Source organism: Hyaena hyaena, unplaced genomic scaffold (genome assembly GCF_003009895.1).
Source record: "Hyaena hyaena isolate Hyena2069 unplaced genomic scaffold, ASM300989v1 scaffold_395, whole genome shotgun sequence".
NCBI classification, from domain to species: Eukaryota; Metazoa; Chordata; class Mammalia; order Carnivora; family Hyaenidae; genus Hyaena; species Hyaena hyaena.
Window position 1 is genome coordinate 453125 of NW_024081029.1, and position 22343 is coordinate 475467.

Genomic DNA, 22343 nt, shown 5'->3' on the forward strand with positions numbered 1-22343 from the left:
AAGTCTGATGAAAGCAGGTATTCGGCACTTAGGAGCATTGTGTCCCAAAATTCCAAGAGTTAATGAGGTCACTGAAAAAATTACATGAGGTAATTCATGCTAAGTATTTATTTAGAAAACATTCTGGAATATAGTACACATTCAACTTCTCATTAAGAAGGAGGGGAAAGGAGATAGTCAGAGACTGAAAGCAGAGATAAGCACAACATAGCTACCCTGTTCAAGGGCACGGTGGGGAGAAGCAGAATTCAGGGAAAACTGCAAAACTCTAAGCATCAAAGGAAATCAAGTCAAGGGTTTGCAAATATCAGGGATTGCAATAATAAATAATGTGAAAAATATGAGGATTACATAAATACAGTATTAACAAATTGGAAGCATAAGATGGATAAGTATTACATAAATAAAATAATACAATGTTAAAAATTAAGTTACTCAAGAATAAATATTTTTATAAAGACATTAACATTAAGCCCAGTATGCTGAAATATTTGTTTCTTTTAGGCAATATTAACAGTATCTTATTACTCTGGATAGCTTTAACAGATCCAATTTAGTGACTGAGCTTAAAAAATAAATTTCCTAATCTGTGACTATTCAGTATCCAGTCTGTTTCAGGAAGATGTTAAGTCATGTTAAGGTATTCATGAGCAACAACTATGTTTGAAAACCTGAATAATATACTTGCTATCAATGAAACATTCTACATTTTCAAGGTACTTTATAAAAGATACCATTTTTGTTAAACTATACCATTTTTGTATCAACATTAGGAAGAAGTTACAGTTAATGGAAATATCACCAGAATACAAGCATAAAACTATGTTTTGTTTGTTTGTTTGCTTGTTTGTTTGTTTTAACCCTATTATCCCAATCTCCGTATCCCAGGCCAGTGAAAAAAGCGAGGCAGAGAAAGTAGCTCAACCAATTTATTTTGTACTGATTTGAATTGAAAAAGTCTGTGTTGAATAATTTCTCTAAAATTACTTCTGCTTAGATTTTGTAATCCACAATGGTTTTGTTTGCCTGTTTGTTTGTTTTAAATATTTCTTTGGGGGAGGGGACATCACCCATCTATTCGATTTAGAGAAACATTTTACAGTCTTGAGGTCTTTTTTTTTTTACACGTTTCATGGCACGAATTCATAAGAAATGGTTTCCAGTGTTCCTCAAAATTTTCCCTACCAACTTTCTCTTTTTTCCACTGGTTGCTTCCTATCTAAATGTACAATAGCAGCATTAGTTGAAGACTGAAATATAAAATCCATACGTGACCTCATTTTCAACATTACACTCATGTCCAATCTATTATCATAGTCTAGTATCACTTTTAAATGCATAGATTTTAAGTATGTGGTTTGATGAGTTTTGTTCCCAGACATACACATATATTTATATGTATATACATAAATGTATATCTTATAGCCACCACCCCTATCAAGATACAGAACATTTCTTTTTTTTTTTAATTTTTAATGTTTTTTTTTATTTATTTCTAGGAGAGAGAGAGAGAGAGACAGCGTGAGCAGGGGAGAGTCAGAGAGAGAGGGAGTCACAGACTGAAACAGGCTCCAGGCTCTGAGCTGGCAGCCAGCACAGAGCCCGACGCGGGGCCCGAACCCACGAACCGCAGATCATGACCTAAGCGAAAGTCGGACGCTTAACCAACTAAGCCACCCAGGCGCCCCAAGATACAGAACATTTCTATCACCCCTAGAAAGTCCTTCCTGCTCTCTTCCAGTCAGTCTAGCTTCCCACTCTCATGTAGGCTACTACTTTAAAATTTGTTTTCTATCTATCTATCTATCTATCTATCTATCTATCTATCTATCTATCATCTATCTATCCATCATCTCTCTATCTATCATCTATCTAATCTCAAGATCTATATCTCAAAGTGTGTGTGTATATATACATATAGCTTATTCTTGAACTTCATATAAATTAAATCATATACTATATATTCTTTCGTATTTGAAAACTTTTACTCAATATAATGCTTTTGTGATTCATCCATGTTATTGCTTTAGTTGCATATTACATTGTATGAATGTGGCAGGTTCTCTATTAATTCTCCGACTGAAGAACATTTGGGTTGTTTCCTGTTACTGACCATTAAAAATAAAGCAGCTATGAATGTTCTTACACAAATTCTTTCATGAACATAAGTTTTCTTTCTCTTGGGTAAATACCAAGAAGGAGAGCAAAATCATAGGGTAAGTGTATGTTAGGAGTAACTGGTAAGTAGTTTCCAATGTGGCTGTATGCTCCCATCAGCAATGTGTCAGAATTCCAGCTGTTTAGCTAATAAATTTATAACATTTAGTGTTTACTTTGAGGATTATTTTATACATCCTTAGTTTATCATGAGCTATGCAGAATTAATATGCTACCTCTTTTCCTGAAACAAAGTTATATTACAATTTTATAATACCATCTTATATTCTATTGTCCTTTGTGCTAATACTTTCATATATTTTACTTCCACATATGTGTATTAATTCTTTTTTAATGTTTTTAATTTTTTTTTTGAGAGAGAGCAAGCGGGGTAAGGGCATTTAGAGAGAGAGAGAGAGAGAGAGAGAGATGGAGGATCCATAACAGCCTCTGCGCTGAAAACAGAGAGTCTGACTCGGAACTCGAACTCAGGAACAGTAAGATCATGACCTGAGCCAAAGTCAGATGTTTTACCAACTGAGCCACCCAGGTGCCACAGTATTAATTCTTAAAGGACTTTAAAAAGGAATAGAAATACACCTATATTTACTTACACATTTAGCAATTTCAGTGCTCTTCCTTACTTCTTTTCTATCGGTATGAATTTTTACCTGGTATAATTTCACTTTAACCTCAAAATTCCTTTATTACGTCTACATTGTTATAGATGATCTTTTCTGGATGTATAATTCTATACTGATATTTTTTCCTTTTCACACTTTAAATACATTGTTACTTTATCTTTTAGTTTCCACTGGTTCTGGTGAAAAATAAGCTATCATTAATGTTGACCTTTCCCCATATGCGACATATCATTCTTTCCTTAAGCTGCTTAAAAGACTCTCTCTGTATCTTTGTTATTAGTGGTTGACTATAACAGACTTAAATATAGACTTAAATTATCTTTTTATTAATCCAACTTATTGTGCACTGAGTTTCCTAGATTGGTGCATTGGTTTTTTATCATATTTGGAAAAATTTTCTCAATATTTCTTTGACTATTTTTCTGTTCCATTTTTATCTCTTCTCTCATTCTAGAACTTCAATAACATACATATTAGATTACTTGATACTACTCTTCAGAGCATTGAGCCTTTGCTAAGTTTAGGTTTTTCAGTTGTTCAGTTCGGAAAATTTCTATTGACCTTCAAATTCATTGGTCCCTTCTTCTATTATAGCCAATCTACTACTGCTCTTAATATCAATCATGTGATGACTTTTTTTTAATTCAAGGTTTTAAATTTTCAAGTTCTTGGATTACTATTTGATTTTTAAATATTTTCTTATCATTCCAGAAATTATCAAACTTTTCAGTCAATATTTTAATCATAATCCTATAAATCCTCTAACATGTTTAATCCTAGCTATTTTTACACCTTGTGCAGAGCCCAATGTGGGGCCTGAACTCTACCCTGAGATCAAGACCTGAGCGGAGATCAAGAGTCAGATGTTCAACTGACTAATCCACCTAGCAACCCTTATTTTTAGCTATTTTTAAGTCCTGATCAGTTTATTTCAATTCTTAGACTGTCTGTGGGTCTGTTCCTATTGTTTGATTTTACTTTTGAGTGTGGGTAACATTTTCTTGTACAGTAGGTAATTTATGTGTCATTTTGACATGCCACAGAGCACTCAAATTAAGCATTATTTCTGGATGGTCTGTGAGTGTGTTTTGAGGTGAGATTAGCATTTAAATTGGTGGACTCAGTGCAGTAGATGGTCCTGTCCAATGTAGATGGGCAGCATCCAAGTCAATGACGACCTGAATAGAACAAAAGGCAGAAGGAGAAATTTGCCCCTTTTTTCCTGCCTATCTCTCGAGCTGGGACGTCTTTCATTTTTTCTGATTCTTGAACTGCACTTCTACCATAGGTTCTCCTGGTTCTCAGGCCTCTGGACTGAAGCTGAATTACACCACCAGCAATCTTGGGTCTCCAGCTTGCAGGGGGCAGATTGTGGGACTTCTCAGCCTCCATATCACATGAACCAATACCTCATAATAAATCTCAATAAAGTATAGATCTTTATCATCTATAATTATAAATAATATAATAATAATAAATAAATCTCACTGTATAGATATACAGGTGGCCCTTGAACATCATGATGGTTGGGGTGCAAACCTCCCACACATTCAAAAACCCATATGTAACTTTGGTTTCTCCAAAATTTAACTATTTAGTAGCCTACTGTTGACCCGAAGCCTTACTGATAACATATGTTATCAGTACATATACATATGTACATATACATATACTAATAACATAGCCTTATGTTATCAGTACAATACATATTTTGCATATGTATTACATGTTGTATTCTTACAATAAGCAACAGAAAAGAAAATGTTATTGAAAAAAACATAAGGTAGCACCTGGATGTCTCAGTCAGTTAAGCGCCCAACTTAGGCTCAGGTCATGATCTCATGTCTCTTGGTTTCGAACCCCACATTGGTCTCTGTGCTGGCAGCTCAGAGCCTGGAACCTGCTTTGTATTCTGTGTCTCCCTCTCTCGCTGCCCTTCCTCCTTCACACTGTGTTTCTTTCCCTCTCTCTCTCAAAAATAAACATTAAAAAATTTTTTTCTTTCTCAGTCTCACTTGTGTTAGCATAACACCCTCAAGCTTCATCCATGTTGTTGTAAATGACACGATTTTATACAAGGTTTCTTTTTTTATAGAGCCAAGTAGGATTCCATTGTGTGTTTGTGTATCTCACATCTTCTTCCATAAGGAAGAGAAAATAGATTTACAACATTTTACTATTAAAAAAATTCTACATGTAAGTGTACCCACACAGATCAAATCCTTGTTGATTGAGTATAAACTGTAGTAACAGAAAATAGATATTCTGGTTCTACTTCTCTGGAAAATCTTGACTGATACACTTTGGATTTTTTGCATATTGAGTAATTTTTTTTTTATTTCATGCTGTCTTTGTAAATGATATATAGTAGGGACTCTGCATTCCTTTACCTTCCTCTGAAGAGTGTTTTTTTTGTGCACAAATAGTTAATATAGTGGAGGATCACACTGGTCTGGTGGAGCCTTTTTTTATTAACTTATTCATATATTCGTTTCACTTTTATCCTCAGTGCCAAAGCAAAACTAAGTCCTATTAACATGGCCTTGACACCTACAGGGTTGACCTTCTGTACTTGAACAGAGAACTACTTACATTTATTAAGCTCCTTTTAGTTGATGGAACTCTAATTCCTAACTCAGTCTTCAGAGCACTAGGAAGTTGCTGAAATCTCTACTCTGCTCCTCAACTTCCAGATAATGTTTTTCCCTGGGATACTTGATATCTTGCTTTGCATAGGCATAGTTTAGTGGTTACCCAAGAATTTGGAAATACTTTATACACATATTTTGAGGTTTCCAACTCACACATCCCCCCTCTGACATCCCCAAATTCCTTCCTCTGTTATCTCAAAGACTGTGGTTTCCTTACTGAGGATGCTGCCACTCCCACATCCTGCAGATGAAGAGTGCTTAAAAGAGAAAAATGATATAAATGCCGATTTAATCTTTCTTGCAAGAGTCTAATTTCCTTAAATTTCTGCCTGCTTTTTCACTCACCAATGCTTTCCAAATTTTGTTTTTTATATTATGTCCAGAGTTTTTATAATTGTTATTGGCAGGAGGTTTAGTTCAATATAAACTTTTCTGTCACTAACAGAATGTGAAAATCTTGAAGATTTTCTCTCATAAATATCTTTGGAACATCTTTATCTTTACTGTCTCTACCCTCCTGAAGGTAATGCTCATCTCTTATGAGGATTAATATAGTACCACCTCCATATTTGTTCCCACTCAGAGTGATCATCTAAAAATGGACTCTTGGCCATGTTACCGCCATGCTTAAAACCATGCAACACCTTCCCATGGTCTTTGCTTAAACACCAACGTCTTTTAATTGACTTCAATGGTTCATATTACTTGGTCCACTAATACATCAGTTATAAACTCCTTAACCATTACATTCCAACCAAAGTACATTCCTTTACATTTCATAAAATATGCCACGAACCCCTGAAACCTGAAATTTCACACTGCTCCCTCTGCCTGGAACATTACTCCTTCACTTCATTTGACTAATATTATATCACTTCTTAAGTCTTTACCTTTTCTGGTATATTTTCTCATGGATCACTTGTATTAGACTAGGGTGTCTGTTCTATATTTCTACAGTACCCATAAGTAGTCATTTCACTTATAAATTCTGTTGTTACATGTATTTTGTCTAACTAGCTGTAAGCTCTAGTAAGCCACACACAGTGTCTTCACTATTGAGTATTACAGAGTCACTTCCGCAGTACCTACTTCTAGTTACAGCACAATAAATGCTTAATAAACTCATAAATTAATGACTATAGCTAAGTTTTAACACAACCTGAATCTCCATTGATAATTTCATAATTTAAATGGCAAGGACTAGCAGCCTTGTTTATTAATATTTAATATATTAAATTAGAAGGCTATCTTTGTTATAGATTGTAGCCTTATGTCCAAAAGGGATTCTAATGTATCCACTTCTGATATAAAAATTTAGAAAATAAAAGATTATACAACTATTTAAAATCTCCATAGCCCCCTTGTAATTCACTAAGTAGGTTTTTCCCTAATTCTTTTCATGTTACATGCATTATGATTAGTAACTAGTTTTCCATTCCAATTACACAGTTTACTAGATTTGTGATTTCAAGCACCTTTTTTTTTCTTTTTGTTTTCTTTTTATTTTTCGAAATCCAACTCTCCAAGCTGCATTTTCCTCATCTGTAAAATAGGGATAATTACATAGCTTATCCCATAAGGCTATTGTGAATATAATAACTTCATGTAAAGCATTTGTCAGCTTCTAGCACATAAGCATTTTTTACTTCAAATAATGCAAACTAATAGAACATTTTGTAAGTATACTAGATCCTTTAGGGCTTAGTAAATTAGAATCTCTATTAAATACAAAAAGCTTCTTATAATTTAATAATTCAGACATAAATATCAAGGGGGGGAAACTTGAGATTCTAGACCATGAACATAGAGATCAAATACTTGAAGGACACGGGTCAAAACTTTTGATTTTAATATACTGCCATATAGAGAACATAACTTTTATTTAAATTGTTAAAGCTAGGAGGCAAACAGAAAAAATGTTATTTTTCTTTTAATGCTGAATAAATGGGTGGTTATAAAAGGCAAAGAGATTTATCCAAGTTGAGTAAGTGGAGAGGTATGATTCAGATTCCAGATTCATGAGTCTACAGGCCACTTTCTTAATCTCTGCATGAAGAGCAGGCATCATCAAGGGAAAATGTCGATACAGGAAGAACCATAGGCAGTATCTACAGAGCTCTGTGTAACACAGACAGGGTAGCAGCACTATAAGCCATGTTCTGTATCAAAATATCTAGGTTCTATTCAAACATTTTAGAAAATATAGTACATAGAAGGAGGTCATTAAACTTTAAATTTTGCATTTAACCAATATTAGTTTGATTTTGAGAAAATAAGTTACACATCTTACAGAGAAAAAGGGAAGTTCCTGGAATGGACTACATACATGTTTTGTAATATATATATATTTTACAAAATATATACCATATATATTATATATATATATATATATATCAAATATGGCAACTTCCATCCTTTGAGCCATGTACAAAATATCAAACTATCAACAAAATTTGATATAAAATACAAATTATTCTGATAAAACTATGTCTCATAAGTATGGGAACAGTTAATAAATGGAGAATCTCAATTATTGGCCTTTGGGCTTCAAGCTATGGTATGATTTATACAGAACACCAAGAAAAATCCAAAGCAACTTCTGATGAGCCTAATTTGTTCACTCAATGAGTACATCTGAAGCACATAATTAGTACCATGGTAAGCCAAGCCCATTTCAGGGAATAGTATGGTGATCATGGGGCTGTTTGGCCGTGAATTTGGCACTGGTTTGTGCTGACTCCAGGCATTAGAATTCTATGCCCACCTAACAAATGTTAGGTGTGCCATGGAGATTGTGGAATTGCCAACCATTCAGATTCTACAACATTAACACATAGGATTCGAATTGTTTTGCAGGAATCCACAGTCACCAAGGTCACTTCTAGCTGAATGTATAACATTTAGAGAGTCTTTGAAGATAATTCAGGGATCTATCTGTATCCATTCTCTTAAAGAGAAGAGGTCACAAACTTTTTTAAATAAAAAATTCCTCCTTAGTACTGAACAAGTTAAATCATTCCTCATAGCTTTCAATGACCAAAAAAGGAGTAGAAATGCCTAAAGAATGTGTATGTATTGAATTTCTACAAACTTTGTCAGCCACATGATGTGGAACAAGGTATTTTTGCTGTTTTATTGAGTTAATCCACTGATAAGGCTTCCCATAGTATGGCTTAAAATGAGCATATCCCTACCACTAATTCTAATCCTTTAATGAAAATAAACCTATGGACTTTTTTTATTGCGTTACCTGCTAAAACTGTTCCTGTGGGTAATCATCCCCATTTACCATCCAGCCTGAGAATATTATAATTGAAAAGGTATAGAGAGGTCATCTAACCATTCCAAAATCCCCTTCTGCAATACCACAGCCTAGAGTCACTCACTCAACATTTCTTTGAATACCTGAAGAGATAGGTCTTTAACCTTTAAAGTTTTTAAAGTTTTTCCTTACAGATTATTTTTAATATATTTTTGAAGTATAATTGACATAGTGGTTTCAGGTGTAAATCCAATGATTCAGTATTTATTGTATACACTGTAAAATGATTACCACAATAAGTCTACTTTCCTAACCACCATATTAAGTTACATAATATACCATACAGTATTAGTGACTAAAGTCACTACACTGTACATTCCATTCCATTTCTTTTTTTTTTTTTTTATGACTAGAGTTTGTACCTCTTGACCCCCTTCTCCCATTTCGCCCACCTTTCAATCCCCCTTCTCTGGCAACCAACAATCTGTTCTCTGATTCTGTGAGTTTGGCTTTCTTTTGTTTTGTTTGTTTGCTTGATTTGCTTTTTAGATTCCACATATACATGAAATCACATGGCGTTTTTCTTTCTCGGTCTCACTTGTGTTAGCCTAACACCCTCAAGCTTCATCCATGTTGTTGTAAATGACAAGATTTTATACAAGATTTTTTTTTATAGGGCTAAATAGGATTCCATTGTGTGTTTGTGTATCTCACATCTTCTTAATCTTCTCATCCATCAATGAACATTTTTGCTTGTTTTCATATTAATATCTTGATATGTTATTTTCCTTTTGCCATCTGAGTACCCAAAAAATAAACCTAAGCTCTTTTTCATACCATAGCCTGCCCAGCTTCTGAAGGCCACTCACAACCTCCTTTTGGGCAGAACTGCCAGGTTGCACTTGCTCTTTGAAGGACAACCACATGCTGAAGACTTTGCAGAGTGGGTATATATAATTTTTGTTCTTTTAGGCAAAAGTGTTTCCTGTTTATTAGATTCTAGTCATTTGAATTAGGATTTAAACATGAAAGTAGTAGAGGCCAGAATTACAGCTCTTTAGAGCTTGCTGGGCTGGTGTGGAGGATGAAGTTAGACCACCAACCAGAAAGAGTAATTATGCCCTCCTGATACTGCTTGGTTTCAAAATTCCACTACTTATATCAGATTTAACTAACATATTAAGCCCCTATGTGGTTCCAATTACTATGAACTATGCTTTCCTCTACCTTTAGATTCACTGAAGAACCTAATTACCTAAGGAACCCTGAGGATGTGTAGCAGGAAGAGGTCTGACTTACTCAAAGCTTCAGCTCTCCTGCTCATGAAACCATCATTTATGAAGTCAGACACCATGATGAACGTTTTTATACAGTTCATTTCACTTCATTACCAGTTCCAGGACAATTATGTTTATATTCACACTAAAAATTAAAAAAAAAAAGGCCCTCAGACTCAAAAGGGTGACTTGCCCACCCACAGTTAATAAGGAAGAAGATCTAAAATCTAAATACAGATCTGTCAAATCTAGAGCTCTCCCTATCTTATTAGTATTCCATGGCTGACAGCTTCCTTATCCCTGCTGCCTCCTGATAGCTAGAATTTCAATAACAAGACATCCATAGTTTTATGCAACTGGATAGTAATCAGAATTACCTGTGGGCCAACACAAATAAAAACCAAAGATTGAGTAAGCAAAGCCACTCATAAGAAAAGTGCTCATCAGCAAGACAGACACTGCATGATCTTGCTTATATCTGAAGAAACCAAATTTCCAGAAACAGAGAGTAGATCGGTGGTTGCCAGGAGCTGGGGAGTGGTGGATTTATAAGATGAGTAACTTCGGGGGATCTAATCTACAGCACTGGGACTATAGTTACTAACACTGTATTAGTATAGTATACTTGAAATTTGCTAAGAGAAGACCTTATGTGTTCTCACCACACACACATATGCATACACATATTCACAAAGGTAACTATGTAAGGTAATGGATGTGATAACTAAATTATCATAATAATCATTTCTCAATATGTACATATATCAAATCATCATATTGTATACCTTAAGCTTATGCAACGTTATAGGTCAAATATATTTCAACAAAGCTGGAAAAAGTATTGTGCATTTTAAAAAGCTTGATAAGTAAAGCTACTATTTTTTAAATCTTGTTTCAGGTGTGTGTGTGTGTGTGTGTGTGTGTCTATGTACTAAGTTATGACATATAATGCATTCCTTTAACCATGGGTGAATTTAAAAATGTTTGAAAGCCAACTTAGTAGAATCACTATAGCATTACCGAGAAAGATGGATTGGAGAGAGAGACTATTAGAAACAGAGAATCTAATTAAGAGGCTATTATAGTAGTCCAGAAAGAATGCGAAACTCAACTAAGGAAATGACAACGAGGATGGAACAGAATGATTACTAAAATGTATGAAGGAATGTTTAAGGGGTGCCTGGGTGGCTCAGTCACTTAAGCATCCGACTTCAGCTAAGGTCATGATCTCTCTGTTTATGGGTTCGAGCCCAGTGTCAGGCTCTGTGCTGAAGGCTCAGAGCCTGGAGTCTGTTTCAGATTCTGAGTCTCCCTCTCTCTCTGCCTTTCCCCTGCTCACGCTCTGGCTCTGTCTCTCAAAAATAAACGTTAAAAATTGTTTAAAAAAAAGGAAAACTTAATTACCATAATGAAAGGACAAGGAAAGTACAGGTGGGCTTCAGATTTCTGGCTTAGATGAATGAATGATGCATGACCATTAGCTGAGGGATTAAATAAAAGTGAGAAGCAGATTTTCAGGGAAAAACAGTAAGTTCAGTTTTGAATCATACCCATCAGACATCAAAATGAAATATACAGTTCTGCAGGAGAAGACTTTGGGCTAAAGGCATAGGTTAGGGACTCAGAAGTTGATTGATTATATGATTCAGAACAAGCGTGGACTAAGATAAGAGGTCAACTACAATAAGTTGAGGGAAAAGAATCAGCAAATAAGATTTAAGGTTATTGTCAGAAAAGTTGAAAAAGAACAGGAGAGAGTGGCTTTAAAAAGCTAAAGGAGAGAAAGAATAGGTTTCCAGATGGAGTAGTCACAACTATTTAAATGCCAAAAGATATAAAATAACATGAGGACAGAAAAACATCTTTGGTTTTCACAGTTAAGTGCTAACTAGTGGGCACCTGGGTGGCTCAGTTAGTTAAGCGTCTGACTTTGGCTCAGGTCATGATCTTGCAGTTTGTGAGTTCAAGCCCCCCATCGGGCTCTGTGCTGACAGCTCAGAGCCTGGAGCCTGCTTCAGATTCTGTGTGTGTCTCTCTATACCCCTCTCCTGCTCGGACTCTGCCTCTCTCTCTCAAAAATAAACAAACATTAATTAATTGATTTAAAAAGTGGTAACTGGCAACTTTTGTTAAAACAATTTCATGTAAGTAAAGAAACTGAAACACAGATTGTAAGATAAGGAAATGAACATCTGTTATACACACATGTACAAACACACACACATATGCACACACTTATACATACAGGCACATCTGCTATCCTTAGTCCTTGGGTAATCTGTTCTGACCTCAGATTGGCCTAAATGTACATGTACAGCAACATGCTAGGTTAAATAAATTAGATTTCTGATTGCGACAGTTCACTTTAAATAAGTGAGGTAGGCTAGAATGTTCAGTTATAGGTAAAGAAAGTTTAATATTTCTCTGGGTTTTCAGTGATTTTTCTATCTTTCTGCTATATGACAATATAAGGCATTAGTTAAGAGGGTGGGTTTGGACCCAAATTATTGATGTTCAGTACCATCTCTGCCACAATCTAGCTATAATAACAGACTGCTCACTAGCGTTCTCTACTTTCCTTTCTCTGTGGGGTTGATGTGAATAATAATGCTGGGCTCTGAAGGTTGATTGTTTCGAAGAATCCATGACAATACATATAAAGCAGTTAGGTTTGCACTTGAACACTTAAAGCCCTCAAAAATGTTTTTTTTTTTTTCCTGAGTTCTCCTGAGAACTAACCCACATAAAGGATAAAAGGGAAAGAATAGATGTTGATGCATTACTACAATTTGGATCATATAAACTCTGCTGAAATAGAAATTGATTTGAAAGGATGCAATATTCTTGAGGACTGTCAAATAAATGGTAAAAAGACCAAGTTTTATAACTCTTGACTATAGACATAACATATGTATACATATTTAAGGTAATTCTTGAAGTTTTTGAAGGCTCTAGAGCTCAGTCCCACATTTCACTGTTATACCCTTTCTATTGTTGTTAAGTGCACCTTTAATTGAACAACAGAGTATAGTATTTCACACGGTGACCATGATGCTTTGATCCTCCCAGATATGGTCCATTGATGTGTGAAGATCTAACTCTGCTCACTAAAATCAGAGCTGAAAGAATCAGGCAAAAAGTTTTAATCTCATCTTTAACATTTTAATAGTCTTTATTTCCTTAAGTTGTAACACTACCAAAAATGTTTTCCAGTAAATTATAATCAATACCAATGAGATGCCTAAAATATATTTTTAATTATGGAAATTAAGGTAGGTTTTTAAAAAACAAGAGCGTGGGACAACCTTATGTGAAACGATAAGCTTTAAATATACAAAAAAGAAAATCTGAAATCACAAAGAGATGTATTTGGTAGTCACTTAGTTTCAATGAAAACTGTAAATATTGGCTATTTCCCAATTTCAACACATTGTGATGGTTGATGATTCAACTCAATAATAACTGATCCCAGGGAGAGGCCTTCAAGCCACAAACTTCTTCATTCCATTCACTTCTGAGTCTATAAAATAACTGTAATAATCCAGGGCCAGTCACTTCTAATTTCTTACAACAGCATCCACGAGAAGGAACTGGCTGAGAGGTCTGAGGTATGAATGGTCTTAAATATTATAAACTGAGGTAGATAAATGATAGATGATAGATAGATAGATAGATAGATAGATGATAGATAGATAAACAGTAGACCGATAGACATATCCTGTAAAATGCCAGAATTAATATTATTGAGACTGTCATGCAATTGTTGCTTGACTTTGTACTTAATAATTAATGATTTGAGGTATCATGTTTTATCATTATACCCAACAGCCATAGTACAATGCTTTACAGTTATGCTCTGTGTGTGTTTACGTCTGTGAGGACTGTGTGTGTGGTGTGTGTGGGGGTGTAAAATTGCCTATTTTGCCAATCCTCCCATAGAATTCTAAACTTCACTGCAATTTTAAATCCTTATCTTATTACAATAACATCATCTGGTATTTTTCTAAATCCTGATTTGAATTTTGACCAATATGATCAAAAATAAAGACAGACTTCAAAATGTGAGTACATTTTTTTCTTTTACATTTTATTTTTCTGTCTCATAGTTAGGAAGCATCAAGAGGTGATGAAATACCTCCATTAATTGCCCAAAGCCATCTCCAAATAATAATAACGATATGGGCAGGGCACCTGGGTAGCTCAGTTGGTTAAGTGTCCGACTTCAGCTCAAGTCATGATCTCACAGTTTGTGGGTTCCAGCCCCGCGTTGGGCTCTGTGCTGACAGGTAGCTCAGAGCCTGGGGCCTGTCTTCAGATTCTGTGTCTCCGTCTCTCTCTGACCCTCCCCTGCTCACACTGTCTCTCTCTCTCTCTCAAAAATAAAAATAAAGCATTAAAATTTTTTTTAAAAATAATAATGATATGAGCAATTGACATTTTCCTGAATGTAAAACTTTAAATAATCTTCAGAAAACTTGGTAATGTGTTGACCTATAATTGCATAAATAATTAAATACTTAATTTAGCTCAGTTTTATCAAAAATTTATTGGCAATTATAACTAATACATTATAACGATGTGTATGATAAGATAAAGAGACTACAATTGAATTTAATTGTATACAATTAAATATAAAATGAAATGCTTTGGAAATGTCCTTTCCCATATGTCAAAAATAGGTCGTTCTAAACAGCATGGAATTTTATGGGTTTCCTGAGAACCAATTCAAATAGTTCTATCACCTAAACTAATTTATAGACATTATTACAATGTTTTGAACTTCCTGAGATCAGTAAATGACTGATTACCCCCACACTACCATTATCTGTACATAAACTGAGGCTGTGTTTTATTCCAGAAACTACTTTTATTACCATATACAAAGAAGTATTATTCTGAAATGATATGTGAAAGTTAATTTTTATGAGAACTGAGGCAACATAATTGTAAAGTTGCAAAGTATCTTTGATTTTACCTAAAAAACAATGTGCTCCATAAACAAACAGATTGATGCCCTAAGATTAAGTGATTTGCCTAAAGTCAGACTTGTTAGTAACATAATCTGTCCTACAACTGGATTTTCTAAATATATGCTAACATTTGGTCCTTCTTCTGACTTCTAGGATATTTCTGAATAAAATGAAAGTTCTCCTTCTGATCACAGCCATCTTGGCTGTAGCTGCTGGTTTCCCCGTAAGTATCCATTTCTATATTCCAGAGTATTTATGATAAATATTTCAGAGTATTTATGATTTTTTTGTTGTAATTCAAGAATCCTAGGAATTTTTCCCCCACACACTGTATTTCTACTTTATAAACATGCCTGATATCTGCCCCTTTAATATGATGTTCTGGAAAATATTGTCAATCACATATTGTTCAGTGCTTAGTTCAATCCATATAGCCTTGATACAGTGGTGAATGTTAATCATTTAGAATACATATTAACATTTTTCAGAAAAATGTTTACTATAATGTTTTTTGGATGCACAAATCCTAGAATTTTTTTAAAAATTGGATGGTATAAATAATATTAAGTAGTAGAAAAATTATTTCCTTCACATATATGTATATATTTCTCAGCTTGTGTCTCTCATCAACATGAGTTGAACTAATTTCACTATTTGAGTTTTAGGTCCCTCAAGACCTGGTAAGAGAACAACGAAGTGTAAGTTACATAACCTCTTTTTAACATGGAAGATGTCCACGTGAAATATCCTTAACTGTGGTCACAGTTCCTTGATCTAACCTTCTCAAACTCTAGAGAAAACCCTAAAGAGTTTATGTAAAGCATTCAACAAAACAGACTTCAAAAATTTGATCTTGCTTGTATAAAGGGAATTGTATCAGCATCTCATGTAACAATGGAACCAAAATGAAACTTGAATCACTCAGAGATATACTTGGTTAAAACATTTTTGTTCGAATTATCTAGCCTAATAGAGGCTCTTAATTGTTCATGTCTCCACTCTGCTTCACTCTACAAAGTTCATTCTAGAAAAGGTAAAATAATAATAATAATAATAATAATAATAATAATAACTTGAGAATTAGGAGATATGGATCAGTTTGGTGATCTTGCCAGTGACAAATTCACCAAAGGATTATTTTGGTCTAAACAGTTACTCAAAATTTGTTAAGAAAAAAAAAATTAAAGTTGAAGAGGAAGGGTCTTATTTTAGGATGTTTATCCTCATAGAAATCTATCTGAAAGGAAGCGTGCTTTTGAGGCCAAAGAAATAAACGGTTTAAAGATTCAGAAATTGATAGAAATATAAATAGAAGATAAGAGAGAGAAAAAAGAAAAATAAAGAGAGATAAAGAGAAGACTGGGCCTAACACAAAGTTTGGGTAAAGATCTAGTTTGGGAGAAATCTGATGTTCCCTCATAAAACCCCCTCCCTCTATGCCTTATAGTTAAAAGTGATTAGCAGGAAAATTTGGCTATGAGTAGAAAAGTATGAAGATAGTTATCTCTAAGTAATTTCCTTAAGTTTTCTAAAATAATGCAAATTAATTAAACCCCAGTTCATAGTACACAGAGGAAAGGTAAATGATCCTAGAACTTCTAAATCCCCTACTTAAAAATGAAGACCCACATGCTAAAAGGCTATTTTATCTCTCTCCATCATGAAGAGTAAAACAAGCCTTTTTTATTTCTTTCTTTCAACAGGTCAGTGGGAGCAATGAGTCACCTTCACAGTTTTATGTGCCCCCGTACCCATTTCCATTTGGCCCATATTATATACCATTCCTGTATCAAGGACATCCCTGGTTTCCACCTCAATTAGTTCCAATACCTCTGTCTGAGCCCACAATTTCGCCTCCTAGTGGAGAGTAAATAAGAAAAGTCCCACTGCAATTTAAAATGAAATAGATGGTAAGTACATGCAACACAAAGCATGTGTTTTTTTAAGTAGTCTGTGAATTATAATGTACCATTCCATGAAATATATATTGCAATGTTCCTACTTATGGCCAGTAAGTTACAATTTGTTTCGCTTTTTTTCTCTAGGGTAGAATGGTGTTAGGTGTCCACTAGGAGGTACTTACCTGTGTCCTTCCATGATCAAAGTAGCACAGCAGTTTAAATACCTCCATTGCGCTGACACAATAGAAACAGACTCTTTCCTTTATTACTAATATATTTCTAACTTTTAAAATATTTTCTACTCTCAACATTTGTGCATATTTGGGCTAAATCAGAGATCTAAAGGAGGCAAAACTTCAACTAATGAACAGATGAACATCTGCGCATATCAGGTCTAAGGCAGACCTCAGCCTATTCCTTAGAAAATCATATAATTTTCTAATTAATATTAAAAATTCAAAGCTAGCTTCTGATGGTCATATCATAATAAAAATCCTAAAGGCTGAATATCCCATGTATAAGAGGCCCAGATCATTTCATCATACCAAAACGAAAGCAACTGGATTAATTGAAGGAATGCAGACTAAGATTACATTAGGACCAAGAGGACTGTTTTAGGAAACAAAAAGTTTCAGCTATTACCTACTATTAAAGGCCTCTGCCTCTTTTCCTGCATCTACTCAAGTCGTCTTGAGCATAAAGCTTCCCAGTTGTTGGACTAGATTTACTTTTAAAGCAATCTTTGTAATTAAAAAGTAAAAAAATTATAAGTTCACATGCAAATGACCTATCTGGATTAATAACTGAGCACTTATCATTTATTTCAGGTCACTGCAAAGTTGAATGTGAGCCACTTACTTGAAGAATCAATATTCCTGCTAATAAAATGAAAATAAATGTGACTGAGTAGCGTCCAGTATTCTCTCACAGATATTTTTCATGGCCCTCTTTAGTAGATAAAAGAGAAGACCTTGGTTTCCTACTTTCTAAATCTGCTTTGCTGGTAGGAATGCAAAATCATTTTTAAGAGATTTTAGTATATATCTCTTGATGACTAACCGTTCTATAAAAAGTATGGGGAGTGAGGTGACCAACATCAACCAGTCCCGGAAGTACCTTGAGTAAAAGTCTACCCACCAGCTTATGCTGAATAGTTGCACCAATTCTATTAATAAGAGCTAGAAGTGGATTTAATTTAATTCAAAAATATTTGAATAATTGTGCCTCAATTGCTCAATTGAGTCTGTAATTTATATACTATAGGATATAAGCTTGATATGTTGGTAAAGGATATCAAAAACAATCAAGTACTTTAACTTCAAAAAACTGATGAGAAAGATCCGAAAAATAGATTGATATCATGCTTGCAGTTTACAAAGTGCTTTTCTGAATCATTAGATCAGCCAATAATCACCAATCTCTGTTTAGTAATCACATTTCATATGTGGGGAAACAAAAGATGATGCAAGTCCTATAGACCTACACACAGACCTAGCACATGGCAGAAAAGAAATACAAACCAAGCCTATCCAGCTCTTATGTTTTTGCCAGCAGCATATGTACTAAAATAAATCCTGAGTCTAGGACTTCACAATGGCAGTGTCAAAGACTAGTTAAGTCTGTCTGTGTTCATTTTATTTCAAGAGGAAAATTCAGACCCCTGCTAATAAATGTAACTGCTACCCATTTCCTTCTCTGCTAATCTAGATGTCACACTGCCACCAGAGTTATCTTTCAAAACGTACACTGACTTGTATCTCTGACCTCTCAAATGGCTTGGAAGGCTTTATATTATCTTAAGTATAAACCCATCCGCCCTTCGCCCCCACCCCCCACCCCGCCACCACATGGTGTCCAAGGCCTTTTGCAAACTAACCTAGGGCTTCCTTTTGAATTCCCATGCCATGAGCCAGCCTCCCCCCCAGCTCCGTGTGTTCTACCACCCTATTGCCATTTCCCACAACTGGCTTTCACTCCCACACCCTATGACTCTGCTTAGGTGCTCTCACTTCGTACAATGTCTATTCCTTGGGTTCACTGTTTAAATCCAATTTATCTCTCAAGATCCAAATCCAGTATCATGACCTTCATGAAAAACTTTCTCCTGTATCTCCAAACAGAGTGAATAACTCACTACTCTGACCTTCCTCCACTACATTTTTACTTTCACTTTTTAAAATAAATTTTATTATACTTAAATTTCTAATAAAATCATTCATTTACATTGCTGTATCTTTCTTGAGAAGACTGTAAGTTCCTGCAGTAACACAATAATATAACTATTCTCTAGCACTTAGCAAAGTACTCAGTGAATATTTGAGAAATAAAATATATTAAGAAAACTTTCAAATTCTTAATGTTAAACAAGATAGCTCTTTCATATCTCTGACCTATATCAATACATAAATTAGCAGAATATTCCTCTTTGTGAAAAAAAACTTCTTAAAAATCAATACATCAATGGTAACAATTTTCTCTTAATCAATTAATAGCGTTAGCACAACAAATTGAGTAAATTTGTGTCTATTCATACTTTACCACAGAAACTGTAGGACCCGTAAAATGTGAAGTCATGAATAAAATTTTTTATCACAAGACAATACAGGTTGGGTAGAAGAATAGAATAGAAGAAGAGATAGATCGACACAGATGACACATCTCAAAGGATTTAACATTTGTGTCAGCTATGGAAAGACTAAGTTCAGAGGCTTTTAGTTAACCAAGTAACATTCCTTTTCATATAAAGTAAATGCACACAGCAAAGATTGTTCAAACTTCATTGTAGAACAACTTGTCCTGATCATCAGCTTCCATAAATCTCATGGTGAGCACTCTAGAAACAAACCCCTGAAAGAGGAAAAGGTAGCAGGTGGTGATGAAAATAAACTTTCCTGCAGTAAATGACAAAACAGCATCCAACAAGATACTACTTACACAATGACCCTTTCATTGTGTCACAATGGCAACCTTTGTCCCCGTAGGTCAATTATCAGGAAATTGGGAAAATTCTCTTTGAACAAAGATTACATTTCTCCACTCCAAGTTAAAAGTGTTCATACCTAACCCTTCAACATCAATGAGGGAAATTCTGCCGTGACCCATAAGCTGGCTACAAATCAAGGCCAGCCTAATGAACCTCTTGGCATGACTTGAACAGGGAAACTGCTGTCTCCCTTGGTCATTTTCAAGGATCAGAGGTTGCTCAAATATTAAATATTCTTCAAGGATCAGAGGTTGCTCAAATATTAAATATTCATTCTTTGGTATTAAAGTCAGTGATCCCATTTAAAACAATGGGAGGTAGAAAGAAGACCAAACTGTCCTCAATATAACTTGGTAAATTAATTTTATAGCAATTGTTTCACAGTCTTACAGCTGACAGATTGGAGGTGATTGCATGACTGAGGAAAGACAGTAAAGGGAAACCAGGATAGAGAAAAATGAAGGTAGGAAATCAAAGCCCTGAAGCAGAGTCAAAGGCAAAGCTTCACTGCTCTAAAGTTTAGGAACACCAACTCTCTAGTTTACTGTCTTTCCTCTGTTTTGTTTATTTAAGCCTTTGATATATGTCCTTAATTCTCAGATTGGAAGTTTTATTTTATTCACTTCGAACTATATCACTGTAACTCCCTGGGAAGAAAAAAAAGAAGAAACTGTCTTTAACTTTTAACTACTACATTTGTGAAGCAAATGCATTCTATTAAAATTAATCCACTACTCCCCCCAGTAGACTTGGGCATTCCTGGTCCTGATACTTTTGACTATTGTGACTAGGGAGATAATTTCAAGATGAAAGTGTCAATCAAAACTCATTTTTTTTTTTGTAATCTAATGTTGGTTTACCAGAATAGGATCCACAAGAACATTGTCTCTCAAAGTGCATTTCTTGTAGCATTAATCTTACCAGATGGACTCTGCATTAAATATTCATCCTCAAACTCAAAATATCTCTTGAAACTTTATAGTATACATGCATAACATTCTTGAAAATGTCCGTTTAGAACATCATTTGCTTAACTATGCTTCCCAAACTAAACCGACCCTATGACAGCACAATCACCATCTCATTTAAAATAGTTGATAAAATTAGTGTGCAACTGAACACACTGTTATTTAAAATTTAATCTTCTGTAGAGACACTACTTTACCACATTCATGTGGAGTATTCTATACCAACTATTGAAAAAGGCTTTTATGGAAAAGTAAACATAAAGCTAAATTCATCTCCACTATTTCCCTTGGGATGAAGACTCACATTTCCCCATAAGATATTTCATTCATTCACTAAAAACTAAATATTCATTTTGTGTCAATAATTGTGATAAATGCTAGAGATTTGGACAAAAGGATTTTTTCCCTTAAGGATCTTATAGTCTAGTTAGGAGAGAGTAACATGTATACAATTTCAATAAATGTAATAAGCATTCCAGTAAAGTATTCACAGAGGCTTTTTGGGAGTAGAGGGAGTTGTTTGTTTTTAAAGCCGAAGAGAAGGGCATGCCTGGGTGGCTCAGCTGGTTAAGTGTCCAGCTCTTGGTTTCAGCTCAGGTCATGATCTCATGGTTCGTGGGTTCAAGCCCCACATCAGACTCTGCACTGACAGCATAGAGCCTGCTTGCCTCCCCCTTTCTCTGGCCCTTCCTTGCTCATGTGCTCCCTCTCATTTAAAGTAGAAGGGAAACTAGCCTTACCTACACAAATTAGAACAGTTCCCACAAGGGACTTTGAGCTGAACCTTAATGGATAAAAAAGTAATTGACAAGTAAGTAAACACAAATTAAATGTTTAAACAGATGTTTACTGGGTGGATAAACTCTATACTCAAATTAGTATTTTTAATGACATTTATCTTCATTAAGCAAAGAAAAAAACAACAAAAGATGGTACTGAAATAATTTATAATCTGCTTCTAATGGATAAAAGTGAATATACAAAGTTATCTTAACCTTAGGGATAACCTCTGATCTGAGAAACAAGAGAAGGTGATAAATATCTTACTATGTTCTTGTTCAGTACATAACATTTCTGTTAATTTTTCATATGGATATAGAGAACAAATATCACCTGATGAGTCATCTCCTTATATAAATGGCTAAGACATCCAGGAGCTAGTATTTCTCCAGAATTCTATGTGAATTCAATAATACCCCAGCAGAGTTACTCCACCGGATAAACGTCTGGCTGAAATTTGGTCAAACCAAGGCAAATGAAGGAAATTAGTAGCAATAGAACAAGGTGAAAGTGAGGCACCATGAGCTGAAAGACTCCTCCCTCCAACAGCTTAAAAACACATCTAACTTCTCTCAACAATCCAAGACTTTAGTAGGGGAAGGAAATACAACCAGGGGCCATGTGGATATCTAGCAGCAACCACTCCAAGAGAGAGCCCAGTGAGAACCCAGCTCCACCAACAATCAGAGAAAAGTCAGTTTTAGTGCTCGCACAGGAAAATCAATCCCAGAAAACCTATCTCTCATCCAG

The 22343-nt window shown here is 34.8% G+C and overlaps 1 protein-coding gene across 3 annotated transcripts; it reads left to right on the forward strand.

The window, feature by feature from the left end:
- The first annotated feature begins 8439 nt into the window (after window positions 1–8439).
- LOC120244946 (follicular dendritic cell secreted protein) lies at window positions 8440–17736 on the forward strand. 3 transcript variants are annotated; one of them, XM_039251768.1, is made up of 6 exons: window positions 8440–8570; window positions 9557–9657; window positions 15115–15184; window positions 15627–15659; window positions 16665–16871; window positions 17690–17736. In XM_039251768.1, exons 1-5 carry the CDS (start codon window positions 8556–8558, stop codon window positions 16830–16832), a joined length of 387 nt encoding a protein of 128 aa, XP_039107699.1. In that variant the 5' UTR covers window positions 8440–8555; the 3' UTR covers window positions 16833–16871; window positions 17690–17736. The 3 variants fall into 3 exon arrangements, with proteins under 3 accessions (XP_039107699.1, XP_039107697.1, XP_039107698.1); XM_039251766.1 differs by having other exon boundaries at window positions 8440–8520; XM_039251767.1 differs by having other exon boundaries at window positions 8440–8520; window positions 15627–15641.
- The last annotated feature ends 4607 nt before the right edge of the window (window positions 17737–22343 follow it).

Coding starts and splice junctions, on each gene's coding strand:
- LOC120244946 (XM_039251766.1), top strand. CDS start 8,485: ATGACCAAAAAAGGAGTAGAAATGCCTAAAGAATGT. Junction 15,185..15,626: donor CTGTAGCTGCTGGTTTCCCC/GTAAGTATCCAT, acceptor TTTGAGTTTTAG/GTCCCTCAAGACCTGGTAAG. Junction 15,660..16,664: donor TGGTAAGAGAACAACGAAGT/GTAAGTTACATA, acceptor TTCTTTCAACAG/GTCAGTGGGAGCAATGAGTC.